The sequence below is a fragment of the Thunnus albacares genome, chromosome 5, assembly GCF_914725855.1.
Source record: "Thunnus albacares chromosome 5, fThuAlb1.1, whole genome shotgun sequence".
Taxonomy (NCBI): domain Eukaryota; kingdom Metazoa; phylum Chordata; class Actinopteri; order Scombriformes; family Scombridae; genus Thunnus; species Thunnus albacares.
The window spans coordinates 19,298,417-19,317,457 of NC_058110.1; the positions used below are offsets into that span (position 1 = coordinate 19,298,417).

Genomic DNA, 19,041 nt, shown 5'->3' on the forward strand with positions numbered 1-19,041 from the left:
GTAGTTGGATAAGATTGATTCACTGCATTGCTTAGTGTCATATTAATCTCCCATCATCGCTCTTTAAATGGATGTGTCTGGCACAGATGCTCTCACTGGCTGACCTCTGGACCTGCATGCAGCCTCAGGCTGGGGAGGAGATGCTACTGTCTGGCTCATGACTGAGCATGGATGGCACAGAGTCACATGGGCAGTGCTGCACAGTATGGATAGGCTTCCCTCTGCAGGCTCATGGTGGGAGTGCACTTTGACACACTCAACTTGGAAGGAAGAGAACAGATTTGAGACTTTCTTTTTCAATTCTTTACACAACTTTTGACTGTTCTCCCAATTTTTAAACTTTTAAAGCCATACGTACATGAGCCATATTTATTAAGCCTCATCCAGCACTGTTAACATGTCTTCTTGATTTTTCAAATCATCACCCTATATATAGATCAGGCATTCCCCACGGCATGAATCTTCACTGCTAGCTGTCCAGGCTACACAGCCACATGAGTCTAGATAATTCTGACTGTTAATGTCTGTTTCCAGCATCCCTATTCATGAGTTGCACCGCCTTCTTCCAGGAAACCTAGACTGCATGTCTCAACAGGCCTGATCTCCTGCTCCTCTCTCACTCACTGACACTTCTCTGTTGTCTTTATTCCTTACGAAGCTGTTACCGCCAACATTCTGCATCTGCTCCACTTTCCCACTGGAGTTACAAAAATAGGCCAAAGAGAATAGGGTTAGGAAATTTCAAAGACAAAGCTGGAGTGAAGACAAGGGGAAAGAGAAAGGATGCTGGGAAGAGTTTGTACAAGTGTTAAACTAGGTTTTCAGTTTTGTCAGGAGAGTAAGAAATCTACTTGTTCATCATATTTTGCCTTAATCTGTGGCCTACTGATATCTCTTTATCGAGCTCCATCCAGGAATTCATTTGATTGGTGGGATCTCAAATGTCTTCTTCCGTGCTTGGTGCTGATTAGTGATGAACAAAGAAGCAGGTGGAAGGTTAAAAGTCTGGGTTACTCTCCTGCCATATCACTGGTTTTCTGTCTAGTTTCTGACTCATTAAAGAATGCTATAATGCTGAATTTTAATAAGAAAATAGTTACAGTCTTCAAGGGTTGAGATAAATAGAGGCAGAATAATCAACCCTTGAGTTTGAGACACAATTACTAAAGTGAAGTAACCATCAATGGCTAATGCTCTCCAATTACCACCCCATTATGTAATCCACTTCTGATGCATACTTGATCAATACACTAAGAGGTATTGAAAAAAAAGCACAGCGCTGACTAGTGTGTGTGTGTCCAGTGGTTTTACATTGTGCTTGTAAGGAAAGGCAGATTCAACTTGAACCTGAAACTTGAAACCCACCTCCAGAAAGACAAATATCAATGGGACCAAAAGAATGATGGAGAAACAGGAAAGACGAATAGAGACCAGGAGGGATTTTAGAACACGGTTTTTAGAATTTTTGAATTATTTATGTGGGTGGGATATTTTAAGCCCCCTATATCATGTCTGTGACCAATGAGTGGGCGGAGGTACAGAGAGGAGGAGAGGAAGTGGGTATCATTTGCCTGTTTCCTCACTGGGGTGACACACGGACACACACACACACAGCTTTGTCTCTCCACATGGACTCATACAAAGAACCATAAAAGAGTCCATAATGTTCATCAGCAAATTGGAACACTAGTAGAGAAAAGCTCTCTGTTCTCTTGTGAATGGGTTTACTGTGGTGTACGGAAATTGAGATTTTTTGATCGTGATGTGTCCATGGTGTCACAGAGCCTCTGATTCATTTTATTGTAATAAAGCAAAAAACTGTAAAACCACAGAACAAGTGTCTTTTTCAGAAAAAGTAAAAAGAAGAACGATGTGTCACTCCTCTTCTTTGTTTCTTTCCTTCATTCATTCATAATTTCATTCCTTTTTGGTGACGAAGTACTTGTGGAATTGTATTTCTTTTTTTTGGCAGATATTAAACCTAGAAAGATAAAATCTTGATTTGTCTGTCTTGTAACATTTAGTTTTAGGGTTGCATGACATTTACTGTAAACATTCTTATTTAGCACAATTTGACACCTAAACATTTACATGTGAAATCAGTTGGCACACAGTATACTCACTACTTTTTTTGAATAAAGAGGAAATAAAAATGATGATAGATTTTTTTTTTTAAATATATACTGTGCAGACACGTAGTATAAAAGATGCAAAGAATGCTGCACAGTATACCAGCATTACAGGAAGAAGGAGAGTATGAAAGTTTAGTCCAATTTTAAAAAACAATACACTTTGCCATGCCTCCTCATGGACACTAGGGGGCAGATAGGAACACAATAAGGAACTGAATGAATGAAGAATAGTTATGTGTTAAGTTATGTGAGTTACTTGCTGAATGCATGGCTCATAAAGATTGAGCATGAATCAGCAGAGCAGGAAACTCTGACGGAAGCCCTTTATCTTCTGTCCACCCATCTGATAGATATCTGCATGACTCATGAGAGCATCTGCTCTCAGATTTACCTCACTTGAAATGTCTCAAAACTAGTGTTCATTTAAAAAATCTTGAAGTATGTATGTCCTTGTGATACAAGTTCACTGCTTGCACAAGGTTCAGCTTCATCTCTTTGGGTCATCCATAAGTACATATATATACATATAGCAGATATAGCATTGTTTATGCTAATTTATTCGTTGACACCATTTTGAAAGACTAATGCATGATATAAGATATTTTCCTGGGAGTTTTTTCTCTGAAGGTCATGTCAGTGTTTGCTATGCTATGTATATACTTAAGCTGGTTTTGCTATTCCTCTGGAACACATTTCTTGGTGCCATGTGCTTTGTTTTGCTTCCATGTTAAATTTTGTCACTTAATAAAGACAGATGATATACACAGCATGGCTGATTCACATATATGGAATCAACATCAATTGGTAACCTTATCTACCGGACAACAACTGCAAATCAACTGCAGACACAAGATCAAATGAGGGGTTTTTGGGCCAAAATTCTACATTTAATTCTACATTATCTATAAATATTTCTTAATTGAAATTGGTGGGTTTCGTGGATTTCTCCTTGTAAAACAGAGCTCTATAAACAGCTTTTATATATACTACACAGGTATCTTAAAGTCTACATTGAAGACCCTTACAGTTCTGTGGTTAGCTGTAACTACACATATATGATGGAGAGCAGCCTACAGAATGTAGGCCAAGCCCGTAAATCAATTCTGCTCATTAAACACATCGATGGGCTGGAGCTCCCTGGTGGCGTTTTTCTTTTCTCATATGTTCACCTCCTCTTCAAAATCTGACCCTGCTCCCACTCCACCCCTTCCATTATTCTCTCCCTCTTTCAAACATGCATCCTTCCTGCAACCAAAATGTTTTTTTTAGACCTTTTTGAATTTAAAAAAAAATTGTTTTTTTTTACATTGCAGTTCACATTATTTAAAAATATCTATTTAGATTTTCCTTTGTGTTCGACAAAAACTACAGATCTAACACAAAATCTTAGTCCTCCACACCAGCAATATACACAATCTTCTATTTACCTCTTGAAAGCAAGAAGGAGGCATTCCCTATAAACACAAAGGAAACCTGCTGTATGCGCTATTAATAGAAGAGGTGAACACAGGGGGCTTCCACTGTTGGGACAGGAATAATGAAAAAAGGGCTTCCCCTCCTCCACATGCACACACATAAATGAACAGATGTGCACAGTACACACAGAGGTTTCCCTCATGGAAGCTGGTCTGCTATAAAGCAAGTTCAGGTTGACAGGCCATTAAATGGGCTGTGTATTAGGTTATAAATCAGCTCATACTGCAATGGGCAAATGTTCACAGCGTGTGAGGCATTCACTTGGTCTATTGGGTATTGCCTCATACAACATACAAACACAAGTGCACTTGTGTCCATCAAAATGACAGGCGTCAGAAGAGGATATAGGCAGGGAAACTTAATATATCAGTTTTATTATTTTCTTGTGGCCGCTTTAAATCATTTAATGAGCCTTGCCGTCAAAGTAAGTCAGGTCAAAAGCAGGGAACATCCTTGCATGCATTGTAAGACAGGATAAACCACAGATTTGTGATATAGGTGGCATATTGGCTGTCTAACGGGCTTTAAGAGAACTTGAGCAAAGCTCCTTTTACAGCAATCAGTGGATCAATATCCATCAGTTATCTGGAAGGCTGCCTGGCTACTGTCCTTAGCTGACATACCGGAACCCAGTCCACCTAGACAACCAGATGGAGCATTACTCCTGCTAATATATGTCTGAGAGGAGAATCAGATCACCCACTGTGCATTACTTTGGTGCTTAGAGCCACTGGAGAAGCAGCAATGGAGGGAGAGAGAGAGAAAATGTGTGGGAAATGAAATGTGAGAGGGGAAAATAATAGAGAGAGCGAAGCCAGAACTCAAGGAGCAGTGATGAGAGCATAAGGGAGTTACAACAAGAGGAGAGACAAACATTTCCACCTACTAGGATGTGTGAGACACTACTAAATGGCACGGATACTACAGAGTGTTTGTACTTGTCCCACTCCATGTTGAACCAGGAGTCGAGAGCATTTTGCTCTCTACACTCCTTCTAAATCTCTCTGCCTCTCTTTCCTCCTCCTTGCTTTTTATAAATAGACCACTTTGCTTTCTCAGTAAACCACAGAGAGTGTAAGATTCACTTATGGGAAACGGGACACAAAACCATTGAGAAGGTGAGGGTCAATAGTCAATTCAAATATACCTTCTGTAATGGTCAGGAATTTCAGTGGTGCTTTCATAAATTTATGCTGTATCTGGAACCTTCAGTTTTCATTCCCATGACTTAATTCTCTTTGCATTAAGTGCACCTAATAAAAGGAAAAACTGGTACAGGTCTAAATGCTTGACACCTACAGTGAGGGGGTCTGGTGGCTCTGTTATGCTATGGGAGTCATTTTGCTGGCATTGTTTGGGTCCACTTATCCCCTCAGAGGGAAGGGTCACTGCAAATCAAAACAAAGTTGTTCTGAGTCATCGCCTTTATCCTATGTTGAAAAATTTCTATCCTAATGGGAGTGGTCTCCTCCAGGATGACAATGCCCCCCCATCCATAGGGCATGAGGGGTCACTGAATGGTTTGATGTGTATGAAAATGAAATGAATCTTATGCTACGGCCTCTACAATCACCAGATCTCAACCCAGTTGAGCACCTATGGGAGATTTTGGATGCGTTAGACAGCGCTCTCCACCACCATCATCAAAACACCAAATGAAGGAATATCTTTTTGGAAGAATGGTGTTCATCCCTCCAGTAGAGTTCAGAGACTTGTAGAACCAATGCCAAGGAGCATTGAAGCTGTTCTGACAGCACATGGTGGCCCAACACCTTACTAAAACACTGTATGTTGGTTTTTCCTTTAATTTGTCACATGTCTGTTTATTGTTAAGGTGAAAAACATCACAGTTAAAAATCATTATCCCAAACACCTGGAAAATTGATGTGGCCTTTGGGACAGTATGGGCATCATTATGATCCAAACTGATCTAAATCCCCAATTTGAATTACAAATCCCTTTGTTTTTTTTAAAAAGACGCTTGTCTTCACACAAGGCCTTTTGTAAAACATCCTGCATCACGAGAAAGACACAACAGCAGCTTGAGGTTATCATAAAGATGTTATTATTATATCATCATCAAGACCATTATTATTCATAGTAGTTTTATAATTTACAATTATTTTTGAATGATGAAAGAATCTCTGTGTAGATATTCTCTATTCAATCGGTTTATATCCATTGGAAGTCCTTGTGAAGGGCATGTCAAGTGTTCAGATCCATATTTCCTTTGTGTGTAACAATGGACAGTTTGCGTCATGGTCTTACAATGGTAGAAAAAAACACAGGCTTTATACAGACAGAGTATAGACCACTATGAGCAGAGGCCGTAATACAGTGAAGGAGCTGAAGATTTGTGATTGGCAAATAGATGAATAAGGTAGAGGAAGTGGCATAAGTAGAAAGTAAGTGGAGGTGGTTGGCTAAGGGTAAAAATATAAAGGCAGAATCTATTTGTCCAAGGCTTGCATGTGTATTTTAGTCAGACTTCAGCCCCTGCACTGTGTGAGGCTCAAAGGTGACCTAATAATGACATTCAAATAGAAAAACATAGTGAAAAAAACAAACAAACAGATCAATTATACAGTGTCTGATGACACAAATAAGTTAAAGTTCTCATAGAAATTATATTTCCTTTTTGATTTTTTAATATACTTCCATCCTTTGTCCCTGGAGCATACCAAAACTAAGAGATAATTCACCTACAGCACAACTTTAGTTTCTTGGATTAGTTCAGCAAGCATACACTTCGATTCCCTGCTACACAGGAATCTGAACATGGCAGAAGCTCAATTTAAAGCTGAAGCTTTACGCATTTTAAGACATCATTGAAAGCAGCTTATAGATACATTGTTTACATGGCTACGTTTGTTGATCACCAGCAGTGGGTTGAAGTCCATTCACTTTGTGGCCTTGATGTTTGATAGAACCACAGGTGACTCTCCTGACAGCAGAGGTGACCATGAAGGTATATGTATGTTCACAGGCAGTGTGTGTACACTGGCTGTATATGTTTAAAAGTCTTTGAGTGTGTATCAAGTGTCCTCTAGTCTGTATTATGAAGTACAGCAGAGATGTGTTTTCCTTGTGTTCGGATTATCCTGATGTGCTGTCAATGTTGGTTTCTCCCATGAGAATGTTTTTGTCTTGACAGAGAGTGTCACTTCAACAGTGTGCTTGGTAACAAGAGTGGAAAAGACGGCAGTCCAGACGAAGCTTTCAGGCCACATAAAGTCACATAGGTGTTCCAGCACATAAAAGCTTGTTAGGAGAAATACAATTACACATCAGAGTAAAAAGCAAAGGAGGGCGTGGGCAGTGTTTATCTAACTTTCATTAACATATTTTACTTCCCAACCTTTCCTCTTCTTTCCTCTATTTCCACTCCACAATTCCCAGTAACTGGCCTTGGCTGATGCCGTAGCATATCTCATAAGTCAACACATGCTGATAGATCTGATCTGTAGTGAGTGTGGCAAGACATTCCCCTCTGTTTACCTGTTGAATATACTATATGCATGTGTTGAATAAATATACACAGGCTGTAAACAGTGTGCTGTGATGGAATAGAATATACAGAGCACCATAGTCATTCTGGCCGATAACTGCCAGCAAGTTGTCTCTAAGAGCTACATGCTCAGCTTGTATCTAAAAGCTCTGTTTCTCTCACAATCTCTTTGTCTCTCTCTCTCTCACACACACATACACATACACAGAAAACACTACACACTGAGCTTGATGGACCTATATATCAGAGATAGGGGCACTCAGACAGTCCCTTGGAGCATTATGATACACTTGGCTGAGCAAAAAGTCTGACTGACCAACTATTTGAGTCTGCATCCACTGTGCTGGCAGCAGATAGTAGGTAGCTGTTGTTGTGCTTTCACTATGAGACACAGTTACTGGGCTGTGACTGAAACTGACTACAAAGACAATAAAGCTAAAGGGAGCAGCACACAAGTTAAAGTCTGAACTGTGGATCATATGTTTAGCTGTCCCTGTGGCTTTGGACTCTCTATCTCACCAAACTTCCTATTTCCTCTCTTGTTTAACCAGCTCTTACTTTATCAATCTTCCTTGCATTATAAACGGAAAACAAATCTTCTCGTGGGCACACAAAGCCCTCTGGGTAAATACTTCACATGGATTTCAAATAGCAACGGCAAGAAGGTGCATATACAAAGTGTACACACATCTAATACAAGACACTTGTCTTTCATATATTGCACATACTGCCGGTACCTATAGAGATATTGGAATATATTTAAGTCAATTTGCCTTTTAAGTATTATTCATACTAACGCATGCTACAATGAATATTTCAAAGGACATGCAGTACTACAATAGCAGAACAGCATCTGTTTGATAAAAAGCTGATGAAGAACACATAGCCTACGTCCTGCATTAGAATATGGGCAAAATGCACCAATGTAATGATTGTTCAAAATGCATGGGTACAAAAAAGTTAAATAAATAAATACTGAGAAAACAATAAATCTCTTTTACAATCCAAGATAAGCCAGGTGGCAGCACATTTGTCTTTGGTGACCTGATGATTGACACTTGATGCTGTAAAATCTAACAGTGAAATAATTGCAAAATATTTTTATCTAACTTGTTCCAGAGGCAGACAAAGCTCACTAATTTTGATTTGTTGTTTTAACGGGAGAACTATATGGGAGAGAGGGCATGCCAGGATAAACTGATGATGCTAGATCCTTCATCCATTTAAATTAGCTAGGAGCAATCGATTTCATCAGTATTGCTAATGGGTGTCTGGATATTATACACAAGCTTACAGTAAGACTGAATAATACAAAGCTGGCATTGCTGGTATGACAATAGATGGACCTTAAAAGTCTCCTAAATTGATTTCAGTTGGCCTGATTGAGCTCATGCTTTGGTCGGGCCTTTAGAATTGTGAAATATTAGGGTTAATACATTAAAAGCCTTAATTAATTGTACATTGAACCAGTTAACTTTGCTGCCATGAACCTTTAACTGTTACAAAACTGGATTCTGACAAAAACAACTAACTTAAATCTCACTGTAGTTGGTTCCTTAATCTCATTTTATGTATTTCTACAAACATGGAATGCTATGAAGTCAAGAACAGCAACATTTATGCTGGGCAGTAGTGTCAAACTAAACATTACTCACTGCACATCTGTTACAGTGGACCCAGGCGGCAGCTAAAGAGACACTTAAAGGTACAGTTAAAAAGGTGGAGAAATAGGCACTCACACAGAACACTACTTATATTCATTATCTATCCTTCCACGTTGGGTGTTTCAACCATAAAAAATGTGAGTGCTCACCCTATGAGAGTTGAAAAGCACACATTCATCCTATTGCTAAAGAAGCACACATTGATGGAGACAAGTAAAATGTACAAACACGAATAAATAAACAAGACATTCACTCTGTTTAAAGACATATTTCTTTCATCCACCTGCTAGCCTGCATTGGCTGTAAACAAAAAAAGGCAAAGTCTTGGTATGTGTACATGCGATAAATCCTCTTGAGCTTCATCAAGAAACAATGGCAGGAAAAATAAGGTGGTGTGCTGTTGTGGTCCAGAATTACAGCACAGCACTGTCATCTATCTCTTGGTCTCTATAGAGGCCACTAGTTTGTACTAGACAATATATAGTTAGGGCCAAGGCAGGAATGCTAGTGCACTCAGGTCCATTGAATGAAGCTTTTTTTCTCTCACAGAGAAAGCAACACACGACCATTTGGCCAAAAGCATATTAGTATCACTCTTTCTCTTTCTTTCTCTGTTGCTGAATTCAGTTTCGCCCTGACACAATGGCTGTGATCTCAGTGATTTTGTTTTTCTCTGAGTCAGGACCTTGGCAGTTAGAGCAGCAGAAATTGCTCATGAATGCTGATAGTATGGCCTGTTTTTAATCACAAGTTGATTAATTAAGTTACATTTTAAAATAAAAGTTACGCTGATCTAAATTATTGTTGGCGTGCATCTTCTCCTGGCGGCAGTTTGAGAAGGAAAGTAGAAACAGGTGGTCCCTTATGCTGTTAATATAGATTATTACTGGTTAGGCTACTATTTGGCTACTGTTGCGAGCAGGACGACTACTGTCACATAGGTAAGACTAACTCCATGCAGACACAAACAATGTCCCAAATAAGACGGATGGCAGTTCTATGATATGCTCTGATTGGACCTTCGGACGTGGGAGAACATGACGTTCTCTCTGCTGACCTCTTCTCCAAGTTAATCTCACTCGTCTGCTCTGGACCTCCATACTGGGTGCCATACGTTGGTCAGTACAGGGAGTCACACCTTCATCCTCCTGTTACAGTCCCTGCAGACCCGAGCTTAAGTTAACCATCTACAGCAGCTGGCATTATACATCTGTACGCATCTTAGTGATGTTTACATAGTTAGTGTTGGCCAGGGTGCAGTTTCCTGTTTTCATGGCCTCTGGTCTGAAGTCCTCAGTGCTGTGGTTCACAGCCTCCTGGATCTCCACATAGTCGGATTTACTGAGAGTGGATCCACTGCCACTCCGTCCACTCTTCTTCAGATCCTCAGCTGAGTTGGCTTTAGGCACACTTGGGATATTCAGATACTGTGCCTGTTCTTCACCCTCCGTCTCTCTGTGGTAGAAGTAGTTGAAGTTCGACACGATGACAGGTACTGGCAAGGCAATGGTCAGCACACCGGCGATTGCACAGAGAGACCCCACAATCTTCCCTCCAATGGTAGTTGGGACCATGTCTCCATAGCCCACAGTGGTCATGGAAACCACAGCCCACCAAAAGGCCTCAGGGATGCTGCTGAACTGGGAATGTGGCTCGTCTGCTTCGGCGAAGTAGACAGCACTGGAGAAGAGGATCACGCCGATGAACAAGAAGAAGATGAGGAGGCCCAGCTCACGCATACTGGCCTTCAGAGTCTGCCCCAAGATCTGGAGCCCCTTGGAGTGACGTGAGAGTTTGAAGATACGAAACACTCTGACTAGACGAATGACACGGAGAATGGCCAAAGACATAGCCTGCTGGCCTGCTTGGCTGTCCTCTGGCCTCTCTGCTAGCTCTGTGCCCAGGGTGATGAAGTAGGGGATGATTGCCACAATATCAATGATGTTCATGATGTTGCCAAAAAATCCAGCTTTACTTGGACAGGCAAAGAACCTGACTAGGAACTCAAAAGAGAACCAGATGATGCAGAGGGTCTCCACAATGAAGAAAGGATCTGTAAAATATGTAGAGCTGTCATAGGTAGAGGTTACGTTGGACATAGATTGGAATGGATAATTGTACATCTCCTCATCTTCGTTTCGGAAAACTGGCAGTGTCTCCAGACAGAAGCTGACAATAGATATAAGAATCACCATGACAGAGATGATGGCAATGATGCGAGCAGGACCTGAGCTCTCTGGGTACTCAAACAGCAGCCACACTTGTCTCTGAAACTCATTCTCTGGCAGAGGCCGCTCCTCTTCCTTTATGAAACCTTCATCCTCCCTGAAGATTTCCATAGCCTCCTCACCTAATTCATAAAACCGGATCTCCTCAGAAAAAATATCCAGGGTCACATTAACAGGCCGGCGCAACCTCCCTCCTGATTGGTAATAATAGAGGATAGCATCAAAACTTGGTCTATTCCGGTCAAAAAAGTACTCGTTTCGGAGAGGATCAAAATATCTCATCCGTTTCTTGGGATCGCCCAGCAGTGTCTCTGGAAACTGGGACAAGGTTTTGAGCTGCGTCTCAAAGCGTAAGCCCGAGATGTTGATGACGACCCTCTCACAGCACTCATGATCCGGCTCCGGGTCATATTGGTCATGAGGCTGACCTGGATGTGCTGCTGCTTCGTCCGCAGGGTCGCCGGTCGCAACCGTCATACTGGAGGGAGATGGGACCTGCAGCTTTCAGACAGGGTGGGGCCACGTCAGGCCACGAGGAGATAAAGGCTCCACACGCTTGTGGGTTCAGGTATAGGCAGATCTGCCTGTGAGGAGCTAAAAGACAGGACAGAGGGCAGAGAAAGGCTGTGATGTTAGCTGTGATTACCATGTGTGCCATGTTTTTGTCTTTTGTACTGGATGAGCATGAAAGATTTTAAGCACGCACATTCAACAACTTGTATTAATTGGCATATATTTCTAACCTACAACTGTTTATAGTCTCTTTATTTTGTTAAATGTAACATTTCCACAGGCTAAGTAATTCCCAGAATTACTGATATTACAGATATTACTATTTCAAGACCTTCATGCAAACAGTCAAGCGCAGGACCAGTTGAAAATAACAAGCGGGGGGGCCGAACCATTTGAGCATATTGGTTCCATTGTGTCTATGTGTATTAGGTTATGAGTTCTCTCTCATAAGAGCACACTGCAGGATCAATATGCTCGCCAGTAATACTGCATCAGCTCTCACAGGGTGCAATTACAACCAACAAATCTGATTATATACTGAGTGCTCCATACAATCTCTGAGATGAATTTCCTCTCTCTGTATATATGATGTGACCAACATTCTCTCCCAAAGCCCAGAAAAACTTCAGCAAATCACTGATTTAATTAAATTAATAGTTCCATTTAGGGAAATGTGTCATAGCCAGTAGATGACATATAGGCCAGTGACATATACTTCACACGTCATAGGCCATGGCACAAAAGCTGTCTTAAGATGCAGGTGTATTTAAGGCTACTTTAGAGACACAACCAAAGTTGCAATATCTGAATGCAAATCAAAAAGTCCTACCTATTTTCACAGGCTCTTCTAAGACTTGTTTACAGTCTGCCCTCTGATTGTGGTGGTGATGCGTAACGGGCCCAGCAGAAGTGTCCAAAGTCAGCCCCCACGGTCAAAGCAGCTCCTTTCTGCCAGCCATATATCACCCGAAGCTCTGCAGCAACGCAGCAGTGGGAGTGGGAGAGGGGACAAGGGATGAGGATGCAGGTGTTACCTCCCTCGCCTCAGTGACCGGCAGATACATGCTGTGATGCAGCTACAGTAGGCTACAGGTTGAAGTCGGCTGGAGGGGCGATGATGTTGTGGTGGGAACAAAGTAATTTTCGTGAAAGTAAATCTTAAAATTCTGACATCAGCAAAATGTGACGCCCCCACTTCAGAACAATATGCCGCCGCTGTCAATAACAGCAAAGGTAATCCTCTAGCCTGATATCTGCAGACTTAAAGAAGGGAGGTTGCGGGAGGCGCTGCTGTCAGTATTTCTAGTCGGAAGCGCCCATACATCGGCAGATTTCATCAAAGGCGAAATCACCTGTTTGATCCCAAACAGGTCCGTATTCCACCATTATGTTTTTTTTCATCTGTGCTTTTTAACTCGTTAAAATGTTAATTTTTATTTCATCTCCACGTAAGTTCCACCATCTTTTTTCTAATAGGGAATATCCATATGAATACACCAATGATGCACATTAGTAACAAATGGAGGCTTATGTTCACAACCCATTCCATGGAATAACACGTCCTCTGATGGCGTTTTTAAAAGGTGAAAAACATTTTTTCTCAGAAAATATGTGTCAAAGCAGCCAAGTTCATGCACTGGGGTATTTAAAGATTAAATGGCAGTGTTGTAGTTGATTGATAAGTGCGAGTGAGTTAGTTTGGAGTGGCAGGTGCCAGACATGCTCAAGCCATTTGCAACCCTCTCCTGTGTGGATCATCGACAGCCACAATATACTCCATGCACTAAACAAAGCAACATAGCATTGTCTGTTGGACTACAGCATAATTTCAGATAATGGCATGCAGGAATTCACCCTGATTCTCTTGGTGCGCAGACGCATGTATTTGTATCCAGTTTGTCTCCTCTTAAAAGGTGCCTAGAGGTCGTGAGTCCATTCCATCATATCTGTCCTTCTTCCCTTATTTGACTAATATGTCCAGCGGCTGTGTCATCTCATCACGACCAACTGTTTTTGAGCTGCCGGCTCTTCCCATGTCTCTCATATTTCACCATAATTCACCATAGTTGAGCTGCGTGGGCTGCAGTTGGGCATCGCAGCGCATACTAAGAGCTTCTTGCGCGCCTCGCCCCATCCCTCTACGCTCCCCCTTTCCCGACACTCCTGTCCTCACTGCTCCACATTAAAGGGGAAGCATCGCCCACCACAAAGTGGAAACGGGTTTCAGCCAAACATACTCATCTCATGTGAGAATACTTACAAACAAAATGTTCAGAAATATAAACTGATAACAAATACCCCTTGAATATTCTTTGCAGCCTGCCATTTTCCCCTGATGCATCTATAATTGGCAACATAGGCCTACATGATACAATACCTGTAATCATTGTGTGAACAGAACACCAAAGTCCCAGGTCAACTCGTCTGAGCTAAGAGAACAGTAACAAATTGAATAATTTAAACATCATTCTCCAATATTGTATGTGTTTGTGCTTTATGTTTGCACAAATATGACACTATCTGCTAAAACATATTATGAGTAGCTTTGAAGTATTTTATATAGTTCAATATCACAAATAACAAATTTGCCTCAGGGGGCTTTACAGCCTTTACACACTTTATCCCTAGACTCTCAATTTGGATAAGGAAATCTCCCCAAAAGAAAGCCATTTAACAGGAAAAATCCCCCTGTGAGGTCCTTAACATTTGCAGAATGTAGAGGCAGGCTTCTACACAGTATAATTTGTCGAGCCATTGATGATGCTCTGATTATTTACAGACCTGTTAACTGTATCACAGTCCACTAATTATTGCCCAGACCAATTAAGCACATGCAGGCACAAATTCACACACACACACAAGACTGATGCTAACAGCTCTTAATGCAATCATAAACTAAAAATTATGGAATTAATGCTGGAGAGTCCAATGATTATTCCCTGCCCTGCTTTCCTCCACTGCTTCAAAGTGGGACAGGTGAAAACCCAGATATGTCTTCAGGCAGAGAGCGGGAATTGCACATGAAAGAAAAAGAGACTCCACAACTCTCCAGAGAATACATGAGGAATACTGCACGTCCTCCCCCATACATTCTCCTTGCTCTGCCATTCTGTACTGCCCAAGGACAGGTTCAACATGATATGCAATCTTACTCCAATCAAAGTGTCAAAATACTGATTAAGATGATGATATGGGACCACAGGGACCACAGCAGTGGCTCACTTTGCACAGAGCTGATAAGCAGTTTTCCACTCTGGCTGAAGGTCTCAATGAGGAGGTATTGACACTCTCACATAAGCAGGCTGATTGATGGCCAGGAACTCTTAAATCCTCATCGTCCAAGAATGTAAATGAAGAGGGACCAATATTAAATGGAGGGCAGTTGAGAGCCCGGCCACCAATATCCAATGCTGGGTGTCAGTAGTGTAATGATTCATCATCCACCACCACATTCTCAACAATTATCTATAACACAATTTTAGTAACAGGATGGAGAAAAGGGCACTTAGAGAATGGGATATATGGGATTGAGTTTGCTGGGATTGGGGGAAGTGTGGGTCATATACTGTATTAAATGTAGTTTCATTTCATTCTTGCAGCTATTCTGCATTAACAATTTTCATATGGTGGCAACATTCATATCACATCTCATATTAAAAGTCAGTCCTCATATGAATGAACATTCTTATGATGGTCAAGGCAAATGGCCATCCACGTAGAGCCCGGTTCTCCTTGAGGTTTCTTCCTGTTAAAGGGGAGTTTTTCCTTGTTGGGTCTCTATAAATTATAGAGTACGGTCTTGACCTGCTCTATGTGAAAAGTGCCCTGAGATAACTTTTGTTATGATTTGACGCTATATAAAAAAAATTGAGTTGAAAAAAAAAAAATCCCTGACCTCAACCAACTGGTTTTAGTTGCACACTCTAAACCATTCTATAACCTTACGAATCCCGAAAAATCCCTCTACAGCTGCCATGCCACAGGGATTTTTTGGCAGATACATGCAATAAAAATATTCTGTTGGATACACTGAAGAAAATGTTCAGCTTCGGATTTTGCCAAAAACATATTTAAAGATCCCCTCCAGGCATGTAGTAAGAAATATAAAAATATGCTTTGGATAAAGTCAAAAGTCAAAGTAAAATTTATTTATAGAGCACATTTAAAAAGAACAGGTGTTGACCAAAGTGCTTGACTAAAGTGAATACTGATTTGTTTCTGAAATGGCTTTTCCTCAAAGGTTCAATTACCTTGTTAAAATCCTCAAAATGAATTCTGCTTCTGCTCCCTCACTGAAAAATCCAGAATATATGAATTTGCAAATATTTTTCATTTCATAATTTTAACTGGAGCACTGGAGGCTTCAAGTTTCCACATCAAATTTGTGTAAGTTGCATACTGGCCCATTGGCTTCAAACTAGTTGTGATGTCACAAATCGCACTCATGTACATGCCTTTAAATCAGATTTAATGTTAGCACAGCAATGAATATGAAAACAGCCTTCCGGTGTCAAATTCTGCACATACACAATTCTGCACAGTGAAGCTCAAACATCCAGGTAAAGTAACAAGATGAAAAACATTTTTTTGATTAGATGGAAACTTTAAATAATTCAAAAATAACTGCATATGAACATAATCTGTGCGAGATACAGTTGATGTTAATAAACTAATCTCTCTAACTCAAGCCATTTGCAGTATACTACTTGTAGAAATAGTTTTACTGGAAGCTGATCAGCTGTTTTGAGGGCCATTAACCCTCCAACCATTTTAGATCCTAAATTCTGTCTCCAGTTCCTTCTTGTATTCAGGTTGTGCCAAGTCTCAGCAGGATGGAACCATTGATTCTGTTTTATGTTCAGCCAAGCAGACCAGATGGAACCTCGTGGAGGAACTTAAGAATGTTTTCCAACTAATGACCCCACATGGCTGCAGTAACCGTATGTGAGCATTGTTGCTGCAGAGTAGTGTTTTTTACTGTATTAAACATCTTTTTAAAAATGTATTTGGCAATTTTTGCTTTTGCCAGCTGGTGCACTGTAGTGACTGGGCAAGGGCCCCAGACTCAGGGGGAGGTTGAGTATGTCTAGACAGAAATGTATTTGTGGCCTGAGTTTTGTTTGAGCTGTGGACAAGAAAACAGATATTTTTTGTAGATCAAATAATGATGATCAGGACAGGAAAGTACAGGGAGTGTGCACCATGCCCACTTGTGCACATTCAATAAATTTACTGAGAGAATAAATAAACTTCTGATCATTTACATTCATGAATTTCTCTGCAATCCAAGAGAGGACCCACATAAATGGCTCCATTGAGATTTATTGTGAGTGCGATCAGCATGTTTATGTATCAGTGTGTGAGTCAGCAGACCTACTGCACACCTAAAATCTCCACCCTTTTCTATGCAGCAAGACATGTAGAAGAGAGAGAGGGAAAAGGAGAGTGAGAGAAGAGGGCGTTGATCCAACTTATGACAGCAGACTGCAGGGGAGGAGCTTTGTCCTGGATGACCTCTACTGGTGCTGCAGCAGGTGATCACTCATTTACAAACTACAATACACACACACACACACACACACACACACACACACACACACACACACACACACACACACACAGATGTAATACACAACATGTGCATGCAAAAAAGTTGTACCATAGGGTTAGGGTTAGGGTTACCCTAATCCTAACCCTAACTGCACATGTTTCTGTAAAGTAAAAACATATGTGTAAGAAAAATTGATATGCAAACATACACACACACACTTAAATAAGCACACATGCTTGGATAGTGTCACACTAGCTGCATGTGCTTCCTAGTTGATCTTTTGATTTTTTATCAAACTGTATACAACTTAAATGGAGAATGGGGAAACTCAACCAAGTGCATACTCATGCATAAAGTGGCATTAATGATGACACCTGCGTTGTTACACACCTCATATGGCTAAATTACAATTTAGTTTCTCCCTGAGCGACAGTTCCAAATGCCATCATAACCTTTCATTTCACTATGAACAAATGAAATCCCTCTTTCTCTTCTTAATTCATTATGACATTTATTAAAATAGTGCTCCTACAACAGGCATTGGATTCAAGGAGGGAGCCTCCTCCTCGATGACAAACAGCTAAGTAACTTAATTACAACATCAGCTTACATTGACCCCTCATCCTTTTTTTCCCCCTACATTTTCTCCCCTCACTCCTCTCTCTTTCTCTGTATGTCTCCCACTGGGGTCCCTCTGTATTTATAGATTGCCCTTGGAAGTTCTCTACCTGCCTGTTGAGAGCAGCCAGGCTGTTGATGATCATTGCTTTCATGGTGTTCTTACCAGGAGTATAGTACTCCGCTATTGATTCTGGATGTGGTTTCACTTTCTGCTGTTTTCTCAGCCTAAGAAAACAAGGAAAAATCAATGAGAGCCTAACTGCCCTGGATGTGTGGCTTAGCTAAAAGAGGAAACTTGTGAGTATATTAAAGATGTTAATACTGCATGAGTACGTATATATGGCAGAATTCATATTAAATATACATTATATACAAAGATCTCTTTGCTTACACATCCACTGAATGTGCAGTGACACTGAGAGAAATCTCCCCTAGCAAACGTTCTCTTCCCACAATGCAGGCAGCGGTAAAGTGCTGGCTGTCTGGTCAGTTCAATCAACTCAACAGTTAATGTATACGAGCCACAGCCTGACAGCCACAAGCATCAGCTACCAATCTCTCTCTCTCTCTCTCTCTCTCTCTCTCTGTGACTCATGTGACAGCGACTTTTGGGAACATGTGGTAATATTGTGTCAGACCCAGCATTAATCCCTGGGGGAAGACAACACCTGACTCCAGAGCAATGATACGAAACAAAAGAGGAAATGGTTGAAATTAGGTCGGAAAGAGCAGATATATGTCACAAAGAAGAAGATGACTGGGAGAGGGAGTCAGGGGAGTAACATAGTCAGCAGGAAATGTAGTTAAAGGTGTGCAGAAAATGAAAATGAAGGGGAGGGATGGAACAATAACGATGGAGAGGGTAGCAGATAAAGGTCACAGTGACAGAGTGATGAGTCATCCAGTAGAGCACAGCAGCATCTCTCTCTCCCTCTGTTTTGTACTATAACCCTCTCTGCCATCTGTCTGTTTGTTTTGACAGCATAAATGGAGATGACTGGCAGCAGATCACCCCTTCCACCAGCTAGAAAAAACAAAATGCATCTTAACATCTGGGTCTGAACTATGCTGCATATATTATTTTCAATGTGTTTGTTTGCATTGAGTGTGTGTATGTGTATGTCTGAGACTGTCTTGTGTGTGTGTGTGTGTGTGTGTGTGTGTGTGTGTGTGTGTGTGTGTGTGTGTGTGTGTCTTTGCATATAGAGCATATATCTGGATGGGAGTCCCGCCTTGTCTTCTACGCCTGTGGCTGAAAACTGGAACTGATCAGCCAATAAGCATCCAGGAATAATCTCATTTTTGTGGGAGCACTAGCAACAGCATCATCATCCTTAGCAACAATATA

The 19,041-nt window shown here is 41.0% G+C and overlaps 1 protein-coding gene and 1 long non-coding RNA gene across 2 annotated transcripts; one reads left to right on the forward strand and one right to left on the reverse strand.

Moving 5' to 3' along the window:
- Positions 1 to 5,697: 5,697 nt before the first annotated feature.
- On the reverse strand, positions 5,698 to 12,439 carry kcna2b (potassium voltage-gated channel, shaker-related subfamily, member 2b). The gene is made up of 2 exons (XM_044351643.1): positions 12,351 to 12,439; positions 5,698 to 11,602 (listed from the first exon to the last, which is right to left on the reverse strand). The coding sequence occupies exon 2, from the start codon at positions 11,483 to 11,485 to the stop codon at positions 9,983 to 9,985; it is 1,503 nt and encodes a 500-aa protein (XP_044207578.1). The 5' UTR covers positions 11,486 to 11,602; positions 12,351 to 12,439; the 3' UTR covers positions 5,698 to 9,982.
- Positions 12,440 to 12,806: 367 nt separating this feature from the next.
- On the forward strand, positions 12,807 to 18,843 carry LOC122982418. Its single transcript, XR_006403448.1, has 4 exons — positions 12,807 to 12,891; positions 16,933 to 17,055; positions 17,918 to 17,990; positions 18,676 to 18,843. It is a non-coding gene; the product is annotated as an uncharacterized LOC122982418 (long non-coding RNA).
- The last annotated feature ends 198 nt before the right edge of the window (positions 18,844 to 19,041 follow it).

What these genes read in the sequence shown, in the direction of transcription:
- kcna2b (XM_044351643.1), bottom strand. Translation starts at nt 11,485, where the DNA reads ATGACGGTTGCGACCGGCGACCCTGCGGACGAAGCAGCAGCACATCCA.